Source organism: Eschscholzia californica, unplaced genomic scaffold (assembly GCF_041429995.1).
Source record: "Eschscholzia californica isolate CP2 unplaced genomic scaffold, dmEscCali1.0.p SCAF_5, whole genome shotgun sequence".
Classification (NCBI taxonomy): domain Eukaryota; kingdom Viridiplantae; phylum Streptophyta; class Magnoliopsida; order Ranunculales; family Papaveraceae; genus Eschscholzia; species Eschscholzia californica.
Window position 1 is genome coordinate 34339526 of NW_028238472.1, and position 20947 is coordinate 34360472.

The 20947-nt window shown below is 36.5% G+C and overlaps 2 protein-coding genes across 2 annotated transcripts; one reads left to right on the forward strand and one right to left on the reverse strand.

The window, feature by feature from the left end:
* Window positions 1-3774: 3774 nt before the first annotated feature.
* On the forward strand, window positions 3775-4792 carry LOC147538785 (uncharacterized). The gene is made up of 2 exons (XM_086641375.1): window positions 3775-3947; window positions 4077-4792. Exons 1-2 carry the CDS (start codon window positions 3839-3841, stop codon window positions 4592-4594), a joined length of 627 nt encoding a protein of 208 aa, XP_086497501.1. The 5' UTR covers window positions 3775-3838; the 3' UTR covers window positions 4595-4792.
* A 5284-nt stretch (window positions 4793-10076) lies between these two features.
* On the reverse strand, window positions 10077-15908 carry LAZ1 (organic solute transporter ostalpha protein (DUF300)). The gene is made up of 10 exons (XM_086639863.1): window positions 15872-15908; window positions 15231-15454; window positions 14190-14468; window positions 14029-14085; window positions 13710-13818; window positions 12689-12876; window positions 12497-12585; window positions 11863-12124; window positions 11427-11678; window positions 10077-10897 (listed from the first exon to the last, which is right to left on the reverse strand). Exons 3-10 carry the CDS (start codon window positions 14331-14333, stop codon window positions 10541-10543), a joined length of 1458 nt encoding a protein of 485 aa, XP_086495989.1. The 5' UTR covers window positions 14334-14468; window positions 15231-15454; window positions 15872-15908; the 3' UTR covers window positions 10077-10540.
* Between the last annotated feature and the right edge of the window lie 5039 nt (window positions 15909-20947).

Genomic DNA, 20947 nt, shown 5'->3' on the forward strand with positions numbered 1-20947 from the left:
TCAAACTAAATTCTAACCTTAAAACTATTGAGATTTAAAAATGGTTTAATGGAGGTAAAATAAAAATAAAATATAAAACTCAAAAATAAATAAATAAATAAGTCGGTATTCAGAAAAAGGGAACCTAGGTTTTCGAATCCGTCTTCCTAACAATTCCAACGACAATTTAATTTTGATCTAATTAGAGAGTTCTTTATATAACTCAGGTTTTAGTCCATGAACGGTCTAAAAACCCGAAAGATTTTATCGTTAAAATAGTAAAAACTTTAATAAATTTATCGAGAAAATAATTATTATGACTTCATCTAAAACCCTAGATAGAAAAGATTTAGCTACTCATGCTAGAAACGATAAATATTTGAATTAGTATAAGAAAAAGAAGAAAGAAACTTAACTTTTCTGCGATTTTCCCACCAAACAGAGTCTAAGGAAGTGATTTCCTTCTGATTTTCTGAGAATTCTGCCAAACGCACCCCTAGGGAAAACGATTTTCTCGTCTTCCCGGAAATATTTTCCTCTCTGAGAAAATTATTTTCTCATCTTCTTCAACTTTCTTTCTCTCTCTAACCTCCTGTTTCTTTCTTACTTTCTACTTATAACTCTCTGTAATCTCTTTATCTTTATCTATTCTATCTCTCTCTCACCAAGAAAACAGAATATAAAAGGAAAATCGAAAACAAAATAAAAGTAATCGTTCATTACAACCGAGTCTCTCTCTCTACAATATCTCTCTGTCTCTCTCTCTAACTTTCTCTCTTCCTCTGTAATCTCTCTCTCTCTCACTAAGAAACTAAGATTACAAAAAGAGAAGCAAAAATCAGAAATTAAGAAAACTCAAAAATGATGAGCTCTCGGTTATATCTCTCTCTCCTCTGTTCTTTTCTCTAAAATCATCCTCCCTTCTCTCTGCTTCTTCTTTTTGTTTTTATAGACGTGAAGACAAGTCGAATATCTCCTCTAACCGACTCTCAATTCAGTTTCATCTTCCTCCAATCTCGGCTTCCCGATTTCCAGCTCTATCTCTCTCTCTGCTCGGGTCTCTCTCTTTCATCTTGTTTCGGTTCTTAACCGTGACTGTTCTCCTCAATAATCGAATCGAATCGAACCTCTCTTGCTCTATCTCTAGGCTTATGTTTAAATCTCCTCAATCTCTCTCTCGGTTTCTCTCTCTAAATTTTCTGTTTTTGATTTGAATTTGATAAGAGATTTGAGAAATAGGAGGAGAGGATAGAGGGAAGGCATTTCACGTACTGTTAGGGGATGGATGATTCTGTGCTTCGCGGGTAGCCAACAAAATGGTGTAGTGCACGTTCACATGGAGCCACGTAATGCTGAATTATGGTGGCCATCGGATCCTGGTGGAAATACCGTATTAACTTACGTCCGGGACTATTTTAGCGGACAACCTAAACAATCTCGTGACCCGTCCTTTACTGACTGAACGTAGCCCACAACTGATCTGGACCGTCTGATCTACTTTTCTCCTGCGTGCCATGTGTTACTGACTCATTTGGTCAACTAACTTTGACTTCAACTTTGACCTTGCCTAATTCGCTCGTCCGGATTCCGATTCGACTTCCGTTTTCGTCCACGGACTCGTCATGGACCCCTCTTCTCATCCGAGCATCAACATTATCCAAACTTACCATGCTACCTTTGTCACCAAATGATCAAAATGCCCCTAACATCAATTTCTCCCGATTTCGCCTGTTTTTCACACTAAACTCCGTAAAATACACCTGAGAAAGAAAATCAAGCAGTTCATAAGAGTAACGGCTCGATATGGACTAACTAGCTCCAATTAAGAGATTGAAATGAGGCATTTTCATGACTCATCATTTTCCCAAAACACCCACATTTACGAATAATATGATGTTACTATATGTAGAGTACTTCTTTTTTTGAACGCAAAGAGTAGATTTATCGTCCATTGAGTTGGGTTTAGAAGCTCTATTTATAATTATAATAGAATTATTACAATATGAGGCTATAACCCGTGTCCGATGGTCATAAACAGTTAATTAAATTTGTAAGAGAAGGTAAAATCTCAACCCTTGGAGATATGTTTGGGAGATGTAATCACAAGCGTTCGAGATAAGTTTCTGAGGTGTAATCTTAGCCATTGAAGAAGAAGGTATATTCTAAAGTAGAGGTTGAAGTATGGGCTTCTGGGCCCCCTAGGATGACCCTAAGAGTATCCGTATGGCATTTAGGGGCCAAAATGTCTTAATCCAAATACTTGATGTGTTGCATATTATATTCATGATGTGTCAATGCCATTGAAATGTAATGAATCTTGGAGTCCAATCTAAAAAAGAAAAACACTTTTAACTTCATTTGGTTTCGTTAAACCACATATTAGTAATGTTTGAAATCAGAATAAGGACAGGCTTTGTTATTTGATGTCTATATTTGCTCTTTTAGTGTCTCTTTTAAAGAAAAAAGATTATCTAAAAAATAATATTATTCACAAGAGTCGAGCCTTAGGCTTTAGATTCTCTAACCAACTACTTTACTAACTCTACTGCTCAAACAAACTTGATATGTATAATAATACAATCTATATATAATCATTATAATAATCTTATATAAATTGTGGGCCTCCTAAATTTGGAGGTATAGCCTCGCATGGGTTGCCTAGGTCCAAGGCCTGACCTGTATGAAATTGAAGATAAGAGTAAATATGTTGAAGATGGTGGGGTGCGGGGGATGGGTGCCTTGGGGAAAAAAAGAAAAGTTTCTTTTGAAAAAAGTTGAAAACCCAAAAAACACACACCAAACATACCCCTCAAGTCGTCGGCATAAAATCGCTGGCCGCCGACGTCTTTCTCTATCTTCTCCTCACTCTCCTCTCTTTTCTCTCTCCTCTCTTTCCCTCTCTTTTCCCTCTCTTCTTTTCCTCTCCCCTCTTTTCTTCTCTCTCTTTCTCTGTCTAAATTCTCTAGAACTTAGTGAGAATATGAGAGAGGGAGAAAAGATAAGAGGAGAGAGGGAAAGAGGATAGAGAGAGAGAGAAAAGAAAAGAGAGAGAAGAGCCAACCGGATTTAGTGATGATGAATTGGTGATCGACGACATTAATGGTGGAGGTCATCGGAATATGGTAGAGGTTACCGGAGTTCTAGTGGAGGTGAAAGGGGAAGAAGAAAGAATAAAAAAAATTGAAAAATAATTAAGAAAATGTTAAGTGAACAACAGATTTTTGACAAAATCCTTGACTTGATGAGTCGCACGGGTAAAAGAACAGCCAAGATTAAAGTTAAACTTTGAAAAAACTGTCTTTTAGTGAAAGTGAGTCTTTAAGTCAAAAAATTTTGTCAAGAGTTTTGTCATTGGCTCCCCAAATAATTAAGGGTGATGTCAGAGGAAACAAAAAAAATTTTCTACACCCAAAACTTATTGCTTCGAAAACTTTTCTTATTTTTCCAGAACACATTATTTTTAAATAGAAATGAATTAGTTAGAAACAAGTTAATTGGTGAGAGAAACTTGGAAATGTCAAATGGGCAAAGTTGGAAGTGAAATTATGGAGTCGTTATTGTAGGGAGCCAATAACTAATGGGCTCATCTTCAACAAAAAAAAAATAACTAACGGGCTCCAGTAGGAGCCAACTTTAGTTGGCAAACCCTAGAGCATGTTTTGTCCTTTGGCATTTAAAATATATCTTCTGAACCAAAATAATTTTGAAGAATCATCCCATTCTCAGCCGTCGGATTAAATTATGACCGTTGCAGACGCTCCTCTCTTCTTTATACATTCAACTCTGCCCATTCTCTAAACCCCATTTCAATTTAGAACTCTAGAGAAAGAAACTCCACAAACTCAATTAGAGAGAGAGAATGCCGAAGATGAAATCACCATCTGATCGAAAACCCCCACTTGCTGAATCCGTGAGTCGACTCAGTTCTCGCTCTATCTTGCGCTCCAAGACTATCCATACTTCCCCAGGTAAATATCCTAAACAGAAACCCTAAATTCCCATTTCAGCTTGTTCTTTTCTTTCATTTTCATTTTCAAAATCAATCTTTAATTTATTGTCAATTTAGTTTCTTAAATTTACTTTTATGGCAAATTCAGTTACTTCGATCAAAACCCAAGTCTCAAAGCGATCTATCAGTCTTCAAGAACCAGAACTCCGACCAGAATTTCATTCACTTTCATGCGAATTCCAAGCTTTGGAAAAGATGATAAAAGATGAAATTAGGGAAAATTATGATATGGGTAACCCTAATTTTGGTAATTGTTCTAGTGTAACTCCATTTGAGAGAGGAAAATTTTATGATGAATACTCTGCTAGAAGAAATGATAGATTGAAGAAAAGGAAATGTGAAATAGAGAAAGAGAAAAAAACTGTTTATAATAGTCTTGGTGTTAATGTTCAATCTGTGAAGAAAACTAGGGTTTCTAAAAACTTAGAGAGTTTAAGAAAATCAGTTCCGGATAATTTTACAGTTACTAGGTCTGAAAATACAAGATACTCTTTGAGAAGCAGCACGAAAGAAAACAAGAAGCCGCTTTTGGTTACTAACTCGGATAAATCTGTTAATGATGGTGAACGAAGCAGAGTTGGGACTCGACGAGCTCGTCAGATCTGAATTTCATATACATAGTCTTTTCTTTGGGTATGATGGGATTGAATTTGTATTTGAGTCAATTTCTCATTGCTTTTTCTTGGAATTTTGATAGGTTTGTGCTTGTAGGTTTAGTAGATATCATTTGAAATGGGGATGATATGGGTTTGTTGTTGTTAAATGTTTTAGTAAGAAATATCATTTGAACTGCTTTGCTTGAGATATAATGTCTAATGACTCTATAGTTGTGTGATCTCAAAAAAGAACCTCTATCAAAATTCTGCCGTCTGTGTACATCTCTACTCGGATTATGCTGGAACTTGACGGGCCAGAGTATGTTGTTACGGTTTTTTTTGAGAAGATGGGTTTCATATGACGAGTTAAATTTTTTAAGAGATTCATTAAGAGGGACAAAAAGAGTTGGTTAGGAAATAAAAGTTGTTGGTTTTGCGTAAGTTTATAATAAGTTGCGGAAAATTAAGTTATCTTGTTCTCTTTTTAGAGTTTTGTATGCATATAAATTAAAAGCCATTTTTAATCATCCGTGGTGATATTGGTGGTGGTGGTAGTTGTATGGTGTTCGAGTCGTGGTGATGATAGTGGTGAATGTGGTGGCTGAGATGTGATTGGGGTATTGCGGTGGAGGTGGTAGTGATGAGGTGGGAGCTAGAGGTACGATTGATTTGGTTAAAGTATAGTGGACGTGTGGTGGCGGTTGAGGTGTGTTACTAAAAGTATGATGGTGGATGTGGTGGTGATTGGTGGAGGAATGGCCATGGTGATGGTGGTGTGGATGATGTGGTGGCTGAGGTGTGTTAGTGCAGACATGATGGTGGTGGAGCCACGGGAATGGTGGTGGTGGAACTAAGTGGGTGCCAGGTAACGTTTTCGTGGTGGTGTAAGTGAGGTGATTGTTGTGGTCGTGAAAGTGTAATAAAGGTTTAATTCCGTAGAGTAAAATTCCTATATAGGTTGAACTCCTATAATTTTAGTAAAAGGAAAAAAGAAAAAAAAAATTAAACGAAATTCAAATTTTAGCTCCAAGTGAAGTAAGATATTTCACCTTACCAAAATAACTTATTTCTTTCATAAAAAAAAGGTAACTTTATTTTCTAACTATTTAGGAGTAACATGTACATAAAATAGCATTATTTTAGGCCAGCGCTTTGGGGAAAGCTAATGGTGCGTTTGGTTGCAGGATTCATGAATCCACGGATTCATGAGTCCTTGGGATTCATGATTCCACGGATTCATGAATCCAAATGGTTTCTTTTGGTTTGTTTGGTAACCAATAAGAATTCTAGGATTCTTGATTCCTTCATTTAAAATCCTTTGGTTTGTTTGTCTATTATATTTGGATTCTTACAAAATAAGATTCTAATTAAAATAATATCCTTCAAATTCATGAATAATATCCCAAAAACAAAATCTCATCCAAATATTGTCTCTTGGTAACTGAAATTTCATGAAACCTTTTTTTTTCACGAAAATTTCAAAAATAGTTAATTCTTTCTACAAAATAATTATTTCAAAAATATTATTTTTTTTCAAAATCATTATTTTTTCGAAAATTATTATTTTTTCAAAATCATTATTTTTTTCAAAATCATTATTTTTTCGAAAATTATTATTTTTTCAAAATCATTATTTTTTCGAAAATCATTATTTTTTTCAAAATCATTGATTTTTTCAAAAATCATTATTTTTAAAAAATAATTTCTACAAAATAATTATTTTTCAAATATCATTATAGTGATTTTTGAAAGAAAAATGATTTTTGAAAAAAATAATGATTTTTGAAAATAATAATAATTTTTGAAAAGAATAATGATTTTTGAAATAATAATGATTTTTAAATAATTATTTTGTAAAGGGAAATAAATTTTTGTTGATTTTAAGTTTGAAATTTAGGTTTATTAATCCAAAATCCTAGCAAATCCTAGGGGGTAGGGTGAGATTTTAGTCCAATACAAATTTTGGAATTAGGAATCCTTAGGATTCAAGAGTCCTAGGATTCTTGGTAGCCAAACAGACCAAGGATTCATGATTCCTACCAAATTCCACTTTTGATAGGAATCCTACTTAGGAATCCTGCAACCAAACACACCATAAATAGTTTCCGGGATTTGAAATTTTAAAGGGAATATAAAAAATTTTGAAAAGTTTCCGGGGAAACATATTTTATGGGGAATATGATTCAAAATAAAAAACTCTCCCCCTCACCTCCCTCCACCTCACCTCACCTCCCTCCACCTCATCTTCTCTCTCTCTTCTCCGATAGGTCGCCGGCCGGAAAATTTTCCGGCCGGCGACCATGAAATTTTTTTTTTCTCTCACATCTCTCTCTCTAAACTCCGGCGAAGGGGGTTTCCCTTCGCCGGAGTTCCGGTCTGTTGAAGTCGGAGTTTAGAGAGAGAGAGATGAGAGAAATTTTTTTTTTTTTTTTCATGGTCGCCGGCCGGAAAATTTTCCGGCCGGCGACCTATCGGAGAAGAGAGAGAGAGAAGATGAGGTGGAGAGAGAAGCTGAGGTGGAGGGAGAGAAGTGAGGTGGAGAGAGAGAGCTGAGGTGGAGAAGCTATTTTGCTTTCCCCCTAAATAAAATTGTCAAACAAAATTGACCAAGTCTTCACACCCCGGAAACTATTTAGCTTTCCCCAAAGCGCTGGCCTTATTTTAGACATCTCTATTACAAACACAAAAAGTTTGCAATATCACATTTTGTGACTCAAATAAGGAAAATTTTGGTTGCCAATAACAAACGTAATTCTTAAGTGGACACAAACCTCTTTGGGTGTAAAAATAATCTATTAGTTTTTGGGGACAATTGTATTTTTCTTTCTCTCTCTAAAATTCTTACCGCCATCACCACCAAGATTCGAAGCTTTTCTTCCTCCACATCAGTGACGGAACCAGGACTAAAGATAAAGGGGGGCCAATGTAATACGACTCATTTGTTACCAAGAGACGACCTTTATATACATTTTTTGAAATAAGACTCGTACCACCGATTTTTTTTTTTTATGAGAAATTAACTGCTACAATAAATCAAAATGAACTGGTACTAGAAAGAAAACTCGGGAGGGAGTTAAAATTATGATTTTGTTTAATCTAATTGCTTCTATTGTCCAATCAATGTGAATGATTGATCTATATCTCACACTCAAAAAGAAAATTATAATTTCTTGATAAGGTTTTCAACAAAAAAAATACAGTCATTGTTTTTTAAATTAAAAAGAGCCTATTAAACCTTATTGGTATTAGTGACTCGTTCATCAAAAAAATAGCAGGGTCATAGTAAATTAAGAAGTCTTAAAAAACTAAGACTATATTTGAAAATTATGCCATCTCAAGGGATTGAACCCGGATTACTCACGTCATAGCTAGGCAGTCCAACCAAAGAGCCTATTAAACCTTATCGGTATTAGTTACTTATTCTTTATACTAATAGTAGGGTCATAGTAAATTAGGAATATAATGCAACTCTCTACGGCTAGGCCGAGGGGGGCCATGGCCCCCTCGGACCTAGCTGTAGTTCCGCCCCTGCTCCACATCAACACCGATTCCATTAGGATCAGACTATATGTCTACTAAAATTGCCAATTTCTCGTTTCTAGTATTTATGAGATACATTACCATGTTTTTTTTGGTTTCCATGTCTTTTTGTGGTTTGGACATATGATTTATCCTTTTCAATCAACAATTAATCAGATGGTAAAATCTTTAATTGTGTTCACTGATTAACAATGGATTTGATCTTCTGTATATTGAACAAATCACAAATACATATTTTAATTATACAATCTACATCTCTCTATACACACCCATATATTTCTAGAGACAGAGATTTTTAGAGAGAGAAGAGGTGAAATCATGCATACAATATTTCCTCTCTAGATCTCGATTGTTTTAGAGATATAAATCGTTGAAAGAAAATCTAGGTATAATGTTTTAGAAGAACTTGACAGAGAATTCGAAGGAAGAAGAAAGGGAGTGTCGGCTTTTCTGGATTTGACTATGAAAGTTTTGGGCTGAAGTAGAATGAAGCTCACATAAAAAAAAAAGTAACTAATTGTGTTTGCATCCAATAATGTTGTCCACGTAAAAAAGAATTGATTGTCCGTATATTGCGCACCAAAATTTTAATCTGATACTTGACAAATTTTTATAGTTTTTACAAAATGCAACAAAATCATAGATGTTTTCGGTGACAGCAAATACTCAAGGTAAAACATCAAAATGCAGAAAAATTGAGTTAGGTGCTGTTTGTTTTTTCATTTTTTCAGATCTGAAATCTGAATTGGCGACCAATTCAGATTTCAGATGTTTGTTTTTTTTATTTAGTAAAATCTGAAATTTTGTCTGAATGAGTTAGAGGTCTGAATAGGCTGAATAAAAGCCCATTATTTTCAGACTTTAAAACAAGTCTGAAAGGTAAGCCCAATATCTGAATTATATTTAATGACATTTTTAACCCTGTGATTTTACAAAAATCCATCCCACTTTCAAGAATTTCACCAGCACCATCACCGGCTAAAACAACCACCACCATCGGATAAAACCACCACAACCAAAATCAAAACCACCACCACCACCAAAATCAAAACCACCACCACTACCACCATAATCATAACCACCACCACCACCAAAAGAGTAATAACCTAAAACATAAAAACCCATGCAAAACTTTAGGTTAAAAGACTGTATCCATCAAACAAAAAGTTGATCTATCAATGAAAAAACAAATGAACAATCAATATAGAATTGCTAGTCAGATGAAGTTTACATATATACAGTTCAACATGACAAGATAAGAAAGGGGGTTGTGGGTATAATAAGATGGACTATGAAGAAAACCCTAGTTTCCATAATCCAGCCGCCATAACATTTACTTATTTGCAGTAGGAATTATCAGCAAACCACCCTAGTTTCCATAATCCTACCGGACCGCCACCATCGACCACCACAAACACCCACGACCACCACCAAAGAGCAGGTATTTCGTTAGGTAGAAAGAGATCGGTCGGTTAGATAGAGAGAGAAATCGGCGTGAGTATTTGGTTCCATAAGAAGAGATCTGGTGAGGGTCTTCGATGAGAGAGAGAGAGAGAGAAATCTGGCGACTGTGAGGGAGAGAAGTAGGAGACGGAGATCTACTCCCTCTCAAAATCAAAACACATAAAAAAAAAACCCTAAAATTTTAGGGCTTTTATACTCCTTATTTTACCAAGACTTCGGGACAAACATAGAATTTTTTTATTTGTAAGGGATATAAAAGTCAAAAACCTATTCAGACCTAACAATTCAGATTTGAAAAACAAACATCTGACTCGTATTCAGATTCATGCATATTCAGATTCAGTCATTTCAGTTCAGCAAATTCAGATTCAGAAATTTCAGATTCAGACACAAATGAAAAAACAAACAGCACCTTAGATCAAGACTGACAGATCGAGTACCTTTTTGTGGCAACCTTATTTTGTAAATCTTAGAATATAACACCAACATTATCTTCTACATTGTACCTTTTTTGAATTTTTATCTAAAATTGCAATCCAACAACAGTCTCAGAATCAGTTCATCTTTTTCACTTTCACATCACATCTTATGCAGCAAACAAGTTACACCAGTAAGCAGAACACTACCCATCCTTACATTTTACATATACTCTGAAAGAATGAGAACACCGAAGCAGGAGCTCAATTACATTCGATAAATTATGACGAGCAATAATGGATAAGAGGGGCACAAGAATCATGAATCCAGAGTAACCGAAACCACAACAGCTTCTAACAGAAAGAATATGATCCATCGCGCTTTACTTACAGATATGGTCCTTGTATGAAATCTTTGCCAAGCTCTCAGAGCTTCATCGAAGTGGGTTGAACATTCATCAAATTATATATTGTATGACGATGAAGCCTCACCTGAACCATATTCTCCTCTTTATGTCTAGGGTTGACGTAGTTGCCTAATCTTTGGTCACCCATCTATTTCCACGTACTTGGTACCCACTATAACTTTGATCGCTGCTTTCTCCACCACTCTCTGCACTTGTATATCCTGATCTTCGACGATGGTGTTTCTTTGGCCTTGTATAACCACTGTCACTAAAGCTACCATTCAAGAGTGGATCGTCTATTCCACGTATAACTCTTCTTGTTGGTGATGATGAGCTTATGCAACTATCGTCTTTGGTTCTTCTCTTCTCTTTGTCGTTTCTTTTTATGTTCTCGGAAATCTTGTGTAGTTTCTCGTTGATCCTTGTGAAACCTTTCTCCATAGGCTCCACCGCTTGGGTTACAGTGAATTTAACATCATTCACGATCTGTGTTATAAGAAAATATACAATTTTATGATCTATTTTTCTCTCTCGTGACTCGTGTCTAATATACGTTGCAATTAGATGGAGAAAATAAAAGGTAAATGAAGCAACATCTCAACTAAATATGGGCCTTGCCGAATCGGAGACATAGGTCCTCTGCTAATTATTCTAACTGGTGATTAAACAGCAACCATTGCAATGCCCCACACCCAGATTGTAGGCACTAGGGACGTTCATGTGACTCCTGGGCAAGACTGAAAACAAGCAGATGCTTCCTTGTAAATCCAAGAGGCCGGTTTGATTTACAAAGGAGACCATACCGCATTTTAGTCTCTTTATGAGTCGTCAGGATGTCCCAAGTGTACGGGTGCATAGCGTTAGAAACAAATGTTCAACCACCCGTGAGTTAAGTTTGTGCTCCCTAATGCAGTCTTCTGAATAACTACTTAAATACCCAAATTACTTCACATTTGCTTGATTGTACGCCATTATAGAATTATAGAAGAATTAAGTAGGGGAGAAGAGATCTTACATATCCACCTCCACCGAAGACGACATCCTTAACACTTTCTCTGAGGGTCATTCCACTCTTTATGTCAACATCAGGTTGGGGTAGTCGTAGCTTTGTGGGTCGCTCACTATCCCTAACCTCTTCTGGATCTAAAGGACAATCTGCAGAAACATAGTCACCAAGGACCGAAACAGTCCCAGTGAAGGCATTCCCCATTAACGCGTATGGCTTGGCAGGGAAGACATAGAGATGAACAACAGAAGCAACGGCCATCTGTGCTGGAAGAACATATAGTATTGTTAAACTTCTCAAGATTGTGTTTGGCTCAACACAGATGAATATTTCAAAGAACAAAATTTTAAGCAGTCAAAATCTCGATGATAAACAATAATTAGACCATGATAATGATATTAATAATAAAGTGGGTAGCTAACTGCAGGGAATATCAACAAAATACCTCTATACAAATGATGAAGTCCTGAATGCTTGATTTGAATTGCAAACCCTGAGCTATTGGACTTTTGAACAAGCCTAGTTGATAAAGGAGGGCAACTGCTATACCTTGCCACCATGTCAAAAAGACAATTGATTTAAACATCAGAAATTTGGCCAATGGCTTTATGTGTGCCAGTTCATCTTTCGTAACCGTATAAAATTGAACCAAACAGTACAACGCCCATGACTGACTGAAATTGAGGACCACTGCAATATAAGGGTACCTACAAAAGTTGGAAAAAGCAACATCAATCAGAGTTTCTTGCAAAAGACGTACATAAATTAAATGAGAAACAGTTTCATTAATAGGTGCACTGGGGGAAGCTCTTTACAGAAAATGTAAATTTAACTTCTTTTGTAGTAACTTTTTCCCTTTTCTTTTCTTGCAGGTGACTCGTATTGGAGGCATACTCTTCTTGGTGAAAAAAATAGTCCAGTTTAAAGAATGGAGAACAATAATAAATTCAAAATGCATTTTACTGAAAACAAACAGGGAAAGATTAATTCAACGTATACTTCTTCCTTAGATCTACAAATAGTTTTTCCATAAGCTAACTTACCTTCTTAACTCAAATTTTCAAAATAAGCTTACTTACCCGCATTTCAACTTAAACTCGCCTTCACAATACACTCCAAATGCTTCTAGAATAACTGCTAAAATAGCACTAAAACTCTTTATTAGCATCTGAAAAAAAGGAATAAATAAGATAGGTTACACAAAAGGCGACATGACATGGTTTTATAATTCATAAAGATGAAGGAAAATGAATTATTCAGGGAAGGCATACATATTGAACAATTCCAAACTTCACAACTTGGTAAAACCATTGACCTAATTTCCACGGCTTCAAGAAATATTTCATCGGGAAAGGATGTGTGATAACTCCCTTCTTTTCAGCAGTATGTTGTATAAGGGGTGTTTTGGAACTTGCACGCCCTTCTCTCCTCATGAATTCGATGGTCCTCTCTTCTCCACCTTGAAAGAAAACAGATTCACAACTCAAACAAACTCAACCAAGGCCATATTTAATCAGATACATGTAATCTTACATAACAAACCATACATCAACACTTCATCAGTACAATTGCAGCCTTCATTCTCTACCGAGAATATGTGTGCCTACCGAGAACAGTGAGATAGGACTTGTGAACCACACTTAAATTTTAACCCCAGATAAGCTGATGGTGTACTGTGTCCCAGGATACTAGCCTTTTCTATCCAGATGAAGACCATTCAGCACAGCTTTATCTACTGACCAATCCTGGGTGAGTAATCCCATGTTATACTATCATTTTCAGTAAAAATTTTCATAAAACCGCTTACTATGGAATGGCATAAGGTTTGTAAGGAGAATAGAAAATAGTGATCACTGTACTCTATGATCTGGAAATTCCGATGTATAAATATATATACCTAACTGTAATGGTAACTGGTTCACTGCATATAAGGTTCCCATAAATTCATGCACCTTCATGCTTACATGTTAAAAGCCTTATATTATAAGTACCAACAGGCTGAATGTCGCAACCTTAACAACTACCCCAGAAAGTTGCATTTCTGGCCATTTAAATATCAGACACCACTTTATCAAGACTCTTTTGTTTTGACCTAACTTAACATTATCTACTATTTAGTATTTACAACATTCTTGAATTCTTTGATGGTATATTTCTTGGAACCACCAGACAGAGGCAGCCATCTCAGCAATCTCAACTCCATGTTTCCTTCTTTTGCTTATAGACTAAATTTATAACTAATCCAATTTGAATCTTAAGATAAAATCATTGGAGCTCTTTGGAGAGGCATACCCAAGCAAGCAACGAGGTATCTTCCAAAACAATACATGGCAAAGGCCTCATAGCAATCACGTAGAATCTCGAAGTCAACACTAAGTGATGGTTCCGCCAAGGATATAAACTGCACAGATTGATCATTATCAGTATGGGATATTGGTGCTTAACAAAACGAACGAAAGGGAAAATGAATGAGCTCTGTACATGCATACTATTTCAGTAAGCACTATGCAGCAAACAAAATATGAGGCACAAAGTATATCACCAATTTATTTTGGATTCTCTGATCACTATTTATACATAGTTTCATATGGATAAGAATTAGAAATCTTACCGATTCAATGGAATAGCAAGGAACCATTAAAACCACTCCAAGCAAAAACTTTTGTTCCTGTGATAAACAAGAACCAGAAGTGTTGAACAGCGAAAAATGAATAATTTAACTAAAGATCGAACACACATAAATATGAACCAAAGGTGAGTTTGGAGGAAAACCTCGGGATTCTTATACGCTGAAAGGTGCTCGAATACAAGGTATAATGAACAAGCAAGAGTTATAAGTACAAGGGTTCCAGCAGTAATCGCCGCCCATGCTGGCGGAAGATAAGACAGAGTGAGGTGGAGATACTCGATCATCATTGTTAGCTTTAATAACTACTGCTTGGGCTAGTTATCGATGGATAGCTACCATAATGAAATCCCAGAATCCCAAAATTAGAGTTCCCAATGATAAGAAGCATGGTTTGCTATAAGTAGAAACATATGATCCGTAACCTGCATAAAAGATAATCAGCACAAAAATTGGAAGTTGGAACCGCGAATCTCCTGAATTTGCAATCGAACAGTCAAGCCTCTGTGTAAAACTAAAATCACGAAGCCAGAACTATAAGTTGATTAATTATGAGGTTGCTACGATCACTTAGATTTTGATTGAGTGTATTATGACACGACTCGGTAGTCGGTGCCATTGGTGTTAAGTCATTGATTTGAAAACAACTATTTCTCATCCAATATGGGGGAATTTAATTGAAGTTGTTGCAAAATTATTTGAGAAACAAAACCAACACTCATGAAAAAACCAGATACACTTCATTTAAACTCCATCAGTTGGAATCACAATATTAAAAAATCAAGCTTAGAGGAGATCAGAGAGGTTCAAATCAACCGGGGCAGCGGAACCAGTTCAAGTCCAAATGGTAATCAGGATTGAATTCAGAAAGCTCTAATAAACAGAAATCTAATCTCTTCTTACTTACAAATTCAATTCTACTAAATACAAAACAAACTAGAAAATAAAAAGAATCAGGATAGCTAATTATCAAATAAATATAACATTTGACTGGAATTTGTGACAGAATAAGAAACATAGTGAAATTGATAGAAGTATTGGACGAAATTGAATACGATCAATCAAGCTCAAAAATTATTTCCAGAAGAAAGAAATTTATTGAAGAAAATTCAACAATTAGACGAATCGGGAACTCGAATTTGAGAATACAATAGATTTTAAATTCTTTAAAGGGGAAAGAAGGTAACCTGGTAGACGAGTTTGACCAAAGACGAAACCCTAGTTCTTCACCTCTGGTTCTTTTACGTTCTATTTCTCTCTCTTGAAAGTCTTTCGTACTCTCGGGTTTGATTAACGGATATCCAAAAGGAACATTATTCCTTTGGGAAAATGGGTCAAACGACGCGATAATTAAACCCATTTTGTCCAAATGACCTCATAACTTCACAAGTACTAAATCCATCAATTACCCCTTTGTTTTTTGGGTTATTTCCCTAATGGCCCCCAACTTTGTGACCAGCTTCCCGTCTGGCCCCCTAAATTAGCAAAAAATACCCATATGGCCCCCTTTTTCCGTTATCTTTAACTGTTCGTTACTCTCTCTCCTCCATCTCATTTTCTCTCTCTGCCAAGTCACCTATCACGGTCACATCATCATCTTCTCTGGCATCGGTCGCCGGCCGGTTAAATTTCCGGCCGGCGACCCCAGCCGGAGAAGATGATGATGTGGCATTGTAGGTGACTTGGCAGAGAGAGGAAATGAGGTGGAGGAGTGAGAGTAACGGACAGTTAAAGATAATGAAAAAAGGAGGCCATATGGGTATTTTTGCTAATTTAGGGGGCCAAGCAGGAAGCTGGTTACAAAATTGGGGGCCATTAGGGAAATAACCCTTGTTTTTTATTTAGTAAAAACAATATCCACCACCTTGTGATGCAGTGGTTGGACAATCCCACTTCCGATAAAGCCAGTGTGGGGTTCTGGCTCTCAATTTTGGGAGCCCCGAAATTTTGTCTCAATTCCAACGTCAGCCTCCCAACAGAGGCTCCCAAATCCAAATGATGTATGTGCGCGAAGTACGTGTGCGAAATTTTGATTTTAGATTTCGACTATAAATTATTAGATTTCGACTATAAATTAAAATGTGATATTATCCGAGATAGATAATTTCAAAAAGATAAACACAAAAAAAAAAAAAAAAAGAGAAAAAAAAAAATTCAAAACTAGCTCTAAACATTTTAGGGGATCCACCCCATTTGTTACCGTTGGGAAACCCCAACGGTAACATTTTGGGGTTGGGAGCCCCCAGCCCGGGCTCCCATTTGGGAGCCCCGAAGCCTGGGGCTCCCAGCCCCGGGGCTCCCGGGTTGGGCGTAGGGGTGGGAATCGGTCCGGACCGGTCGGTATCGGACTCTAACTTCATCGAACCGGTCGACTCGGACATAAACTGTTGGTGACCACCTATTTACTCGGGCGGACTCGGACGGTCACTCTCAAAAATTCTTTGTCCATTGACCGTCCAAGACCGTTTATTTTACCTGGCCAGTCGGACACCGGACGGTCTCGGTCCAGATTTTCCAATAAAATTTACTTAAATTAAGAACTTTATTTTTATTACCACAAACAAAATTACTTAGAAATAAAGATGTTTAACCAAGAAATCAAAAATAAATATAAAAAGGAAAAAAACACAGTTGATCATCATTTGACAAGATATAATTAAGCCATGTACTAATGTTTGGTCTTCTAGAGGACTGTATGACTATAGCCAACGACCATCATATATTCATATGTCTATAAAATTCAACGGTCAACTTCTAAAAATGAGGACAGTTTAGTCGGTCAACCTATTCGGCCACTCGTACCGGTCGGTTATTTAGACGGTCTATATTGGTCGGTCGGTTAGCGGTCGGTCCTTCGACATAGAATTTTGACCGTGACCGTCCGCCAATTCTTTCGGGCCGGTCGGACACTGACCGTTATGACCATCGGGTATCCATGGACACTTTTTATCTCGGTCGAATGGGTCGGATAGCGGTCTTCCGGATCTTTTTCCCACCCCTAGTTGGGCGCCATAGTATGGGGGCTGGGCTCCCAAAATTTGAATTTTGGGAGCCCAGCCCCCATACACTGGATTTGCCCTTAAGTTCATGAGCTAGACTTTGACAGACAAATTATGGGTCCAAGTCCAAATGCTAATGGACCCTTTCATATAAAAAATATAGAGGTAAAAAAGAAATTGACACGTAAATAAACAAAAAAATAATTTTAAGAAAACTCCTAGCATAAGGTTGTCTTTAAAGCTTTGTTTCATTAGGTGAAAAGAATCCGATATGAAAATCGATATTTTTTGCGAAGAAAGAAAGAGCAAATTCGATAAACAAGACTTTATAGGCAATGCCTTTTATTGTTCAAGGCAAGGTATTTTGCAAATTTGACTTGGTCAACTCCTTGTGGCCAAGCTTGGTTAAAGGCAATACATTTGAGAGTTATTTTCACCCACCCCGTAAATCAAGTAAATAACTAATTAAATCCTTTTGGAATCAGAACTTAGACAAATTCAACAGGTTTTCATGGGGTCAGAAGGTTTTCGAACGAACTTTATATGTCTTAAAGAACGCTTTGCCTTGCTATATTGAAAATGTCGGCAACTGAGACTAGTCGGCGGACTCGGGACTAGGATTAGTCGCTAATAGTCGTATTTACACGGGACTAGTCGTATAATATAAATATATATATTTTTTTGTATATGTAATTACATATAAGCATAAATTCACACCAACTAAAGTATTCTACAACAATACTAGATTAAACGCTATGAAATCAGTCAAAAAATACTAAGAAATCAAACCACTATAACTATATTCTAATTATAAACATGCTTTCAACATTAAAAGACTAAGAAATCAGTCAAAAAATGACTTTATTGTTTCAAATCAACCAAAAAATGAACAAAATCAGTTCATTATATGAAGTATATAACCTTAACGATCAAACTAAACTTACTAATTTGTGTTAGTAGAGAAAAGTCACCAAAAAACAGTATATAAAGGATAAAACCAATTCATAATGAGTATAAAACACTAAATATTCAACCCTAACAAGTCAAATCTAATTGTCAACAAGTTCTACAACATTAATGAAGTATAAACCACTAAAACTTAACATTAATTTGTGTTGTTATTGAAAAAAGTAGCAACTTATGATTTCTATAAAGAGTAGTTAAAAGTAAAATGAAGAACATAGAGAGATAAAATTATTAGAAGTCTTGTTTGGAGAAGAAGATGGGTTCAAATCAACTAGAATCTTGTTTGATTGATGTTTGGGGATGAGAAGATGACTGAAGAAGCCAAAGCTCAAACCTTAGAGCAGTCTTCTCGATGGAAAAGAGGAAAGAAATAGTTGTTGTCCTTATAAATCCCGACTAGTCAACTCGACCCCAGTCGGTTCGAGTCGGGGGTTTAGGCGAAACTAGTCCCGACTAGGGTTTTAAACCCTAGGCGAGTCGGCAAAGTGGCGACTGAGGAGTAGTCGGGGACTACTCCCGACTTTTTCAACATAGTTGTCTCGTGCAATGGAGCCAAAAAAGATAAAGAGAATGGGTTTACTTACTGTATGAGTCGGTGTCTGATGATACATAAGATGGTCAACCGTTGACTGACGTCAAGAAGTCAAGAAGAGACCAGAAGCCCAACAGGTCAACCCGTCTCAAGGTAACAAGACCGCTGGGCACGGAAAGACCTGCCACCTAAGCCAACAACTGAGAGGTCGCCAAGATCAGCTAAGGAGCTCTAACCCTGTTCCGCCTAAAACACAACTAGGTCTGCCTTGGGACTCTCAAGAAGTATAAGGGGGTCCACGTAAGCAAAACCGATGCCTTACACCCTAAATTAAGAGGACAGAAGCGCGCCACACGTTTACCGACTTAATCCCGAATCTTCCTAAAGATCTCAGTCGGTTAAAGATCCTAAGTGTTTAATTAACTTGGGCTTCAAGAGTCTCAAAGGAGGAAACATCTCCTAGAAGATCTATCAACTTAGTAGGATACCAACGAAATATCCTTAAAAGTAGGAACTTTTAATTATCCTAGATACGAGATAAACCAAAAGATAAACCCTAACTACGATCAGTAGTCTAATTCTGGAAAGATGGATCACCAATGCCTCATCTACACCGTCTATCACAACCGGTTTAATTCGGCCTATAAAAGGGCACCTCATCACCTTTACCAAAGTAAGTTGAATACATTTTACAATGATCACGTTTACAGACAACTTCAGTAAGTACCTATGAGACACTTGCCATATGCAATTACAACTACTTCATTACGTTTACAGACAACTTCAGTAAGTACGCGTACTTGTTCCCAATGAAGCATAAGGTGAAACCATTTGAGATGTTTAAACAATTTCAGAGTAAAGCAGAGAATCAACTTAACAAGAAAACAAAAGTCATCTGATCCAATTGTGGTGGCGATTATTTGAGTCAAAAAGTGGACGATCATCTACGGAGTTGTAAATTGTTTCCCAACTAACTCCTTCCGGAACATCTCAAATAAATGATGTGTCTGAAAAGAGAAATCAAACACTGTTAGACATGGTTCAATCTATGATGAATCTAACCAGTCTTCCGACTACTTTCACTGGATATGCTATAGAAACGACCGCTTACACACTAGACCAAACTTCGTCTAAAGTTGTAGAAAAGATAACATATGACATAAGGAATGAAATCTAAAGTTATCTTTTCAAAAAGTATGAAGTTGTGAAACTTATGTAAAACATTTAATAGGAGATAAGCTAGTACGAGTGTAAGATAAATATTTCTTTGTGGGTTACCCAAAAAATATTACTTCTACAACCAAGTAGACACAAAAGTGTTGGTTGCTCGTGATAGTGTCTTCTTAGAATAGAAAGTCATTTCCAAGAAAAAAAGTGGGAGTAATATAAACATCGAATAAATTCAATCTGAGCAACAAACTGACATAAATATACATGCGTTAGTAAAGTCGGTACCTGAGTATAACAACTCTTTGGGAATAAACTGAAGGTAGAATTGCAACTCAAGATAAAAAAAAAATGAGACTACCATACAAGTCGAAATGGATTTGCAAGAAAACTCACAAATAGTAAATAGTACTTAACCTTTTGCTCAAGTACCGTAAGTCAGAGATGATTGAAATCTATTTCAAAGGACAAAGTTCCTACTGTTAGAAGATAATGAGCCTAGTACCTAGAAAAAAGTTGTGACGAGTCCAGTCTCAGAATAATAGCTTAGAGTCATGAGATCTCAAATGGAATCGATGTCGTACAATCAAGTTCAGATCTTGGTTAATTTGCCCAATTGGGCAAAGTTTATTGGATGCAAATGAATTTTCTAACGAAAAAAAAAGCGAGGATTGAAACGTGAACGACTTCATAACTAGACTAGTGGCTAAAGGACAAATAGATTCATGACATAGACAATGATACGAGTCTTTTTCTCCAATCACTATGCTTAAGTCCATTAGGATCATACTGACGATTACCGCTCATATGATTATGAGAAGGGAGGGGGCTAAAGGCCCCCCGACATAATTGATGTAGGCTCCAGAGTAAACACAAATTGTGGTCCCGTGTGTAATCCGGGTCCTACAACAATTATGTGGGTGGCCTTTTAGCCCTCCCCTTATTAAATTTGAAAAATACATGTCGAATCCACCTTCTTCAAAAGGAATTTGAAAGATTCCTCAAAAGGAATTTGAAAGAGGATGTGTATGTCATACAACCGAAGGGTTTGTTGATTTCAACTACGCTAGTAAAGTTTGCAAGTTTTAGAGATCCATCCATTTATGAATTGAAACAGACCATTAAGAGAATCTTTATTTCAAAGAGGCAATCAAATGGTTTGATTTCCTTAATTTGTTTTTCTATCTGTATGCAAAAAGAGATAGTTATTTGTAAAAAATGAAATAGTTGTTGGCAGAAA

Bases quoted from the DNA above. Each gene is read 5' to 3' on its own strand.
- LAZ1 (XM_086639863.1), bottom strand. From the start codon at position 14,333: ATGATGATCGAGTATCTCCACCTCACTCTGTCTTATCTTCCGCCAGCA. The intron at 12,125-12,496 runs GTAAGTAAGCTT...CAACTTTTGTAG, and splicing joins GAGTTTAAGTTGAAATGCGG to GTACCCTTATATTGCAGTGG. The intron at 11,679-11,862 runs GTATTTTGTTGA...CTTCCAGCACAG, and splicing joins ACTTCATCATTTGTATAGAG to ATGGCCGTTGCTTCTGTTGT.
- LOC147538785 (XM_086641375.1), top strand. From the start codon at position 3,839: ATGCCGAAGATGAAATCACCATCTGATCGAAAACCCCCACTTGCTGAA. The intron at 3,948-4,076 runs GTAAATATCCTA...TGGCAAATTCAG, and splicing joins GACTATCCATACTTCCCCAG to TTACTTCGATCAAAACCCAA.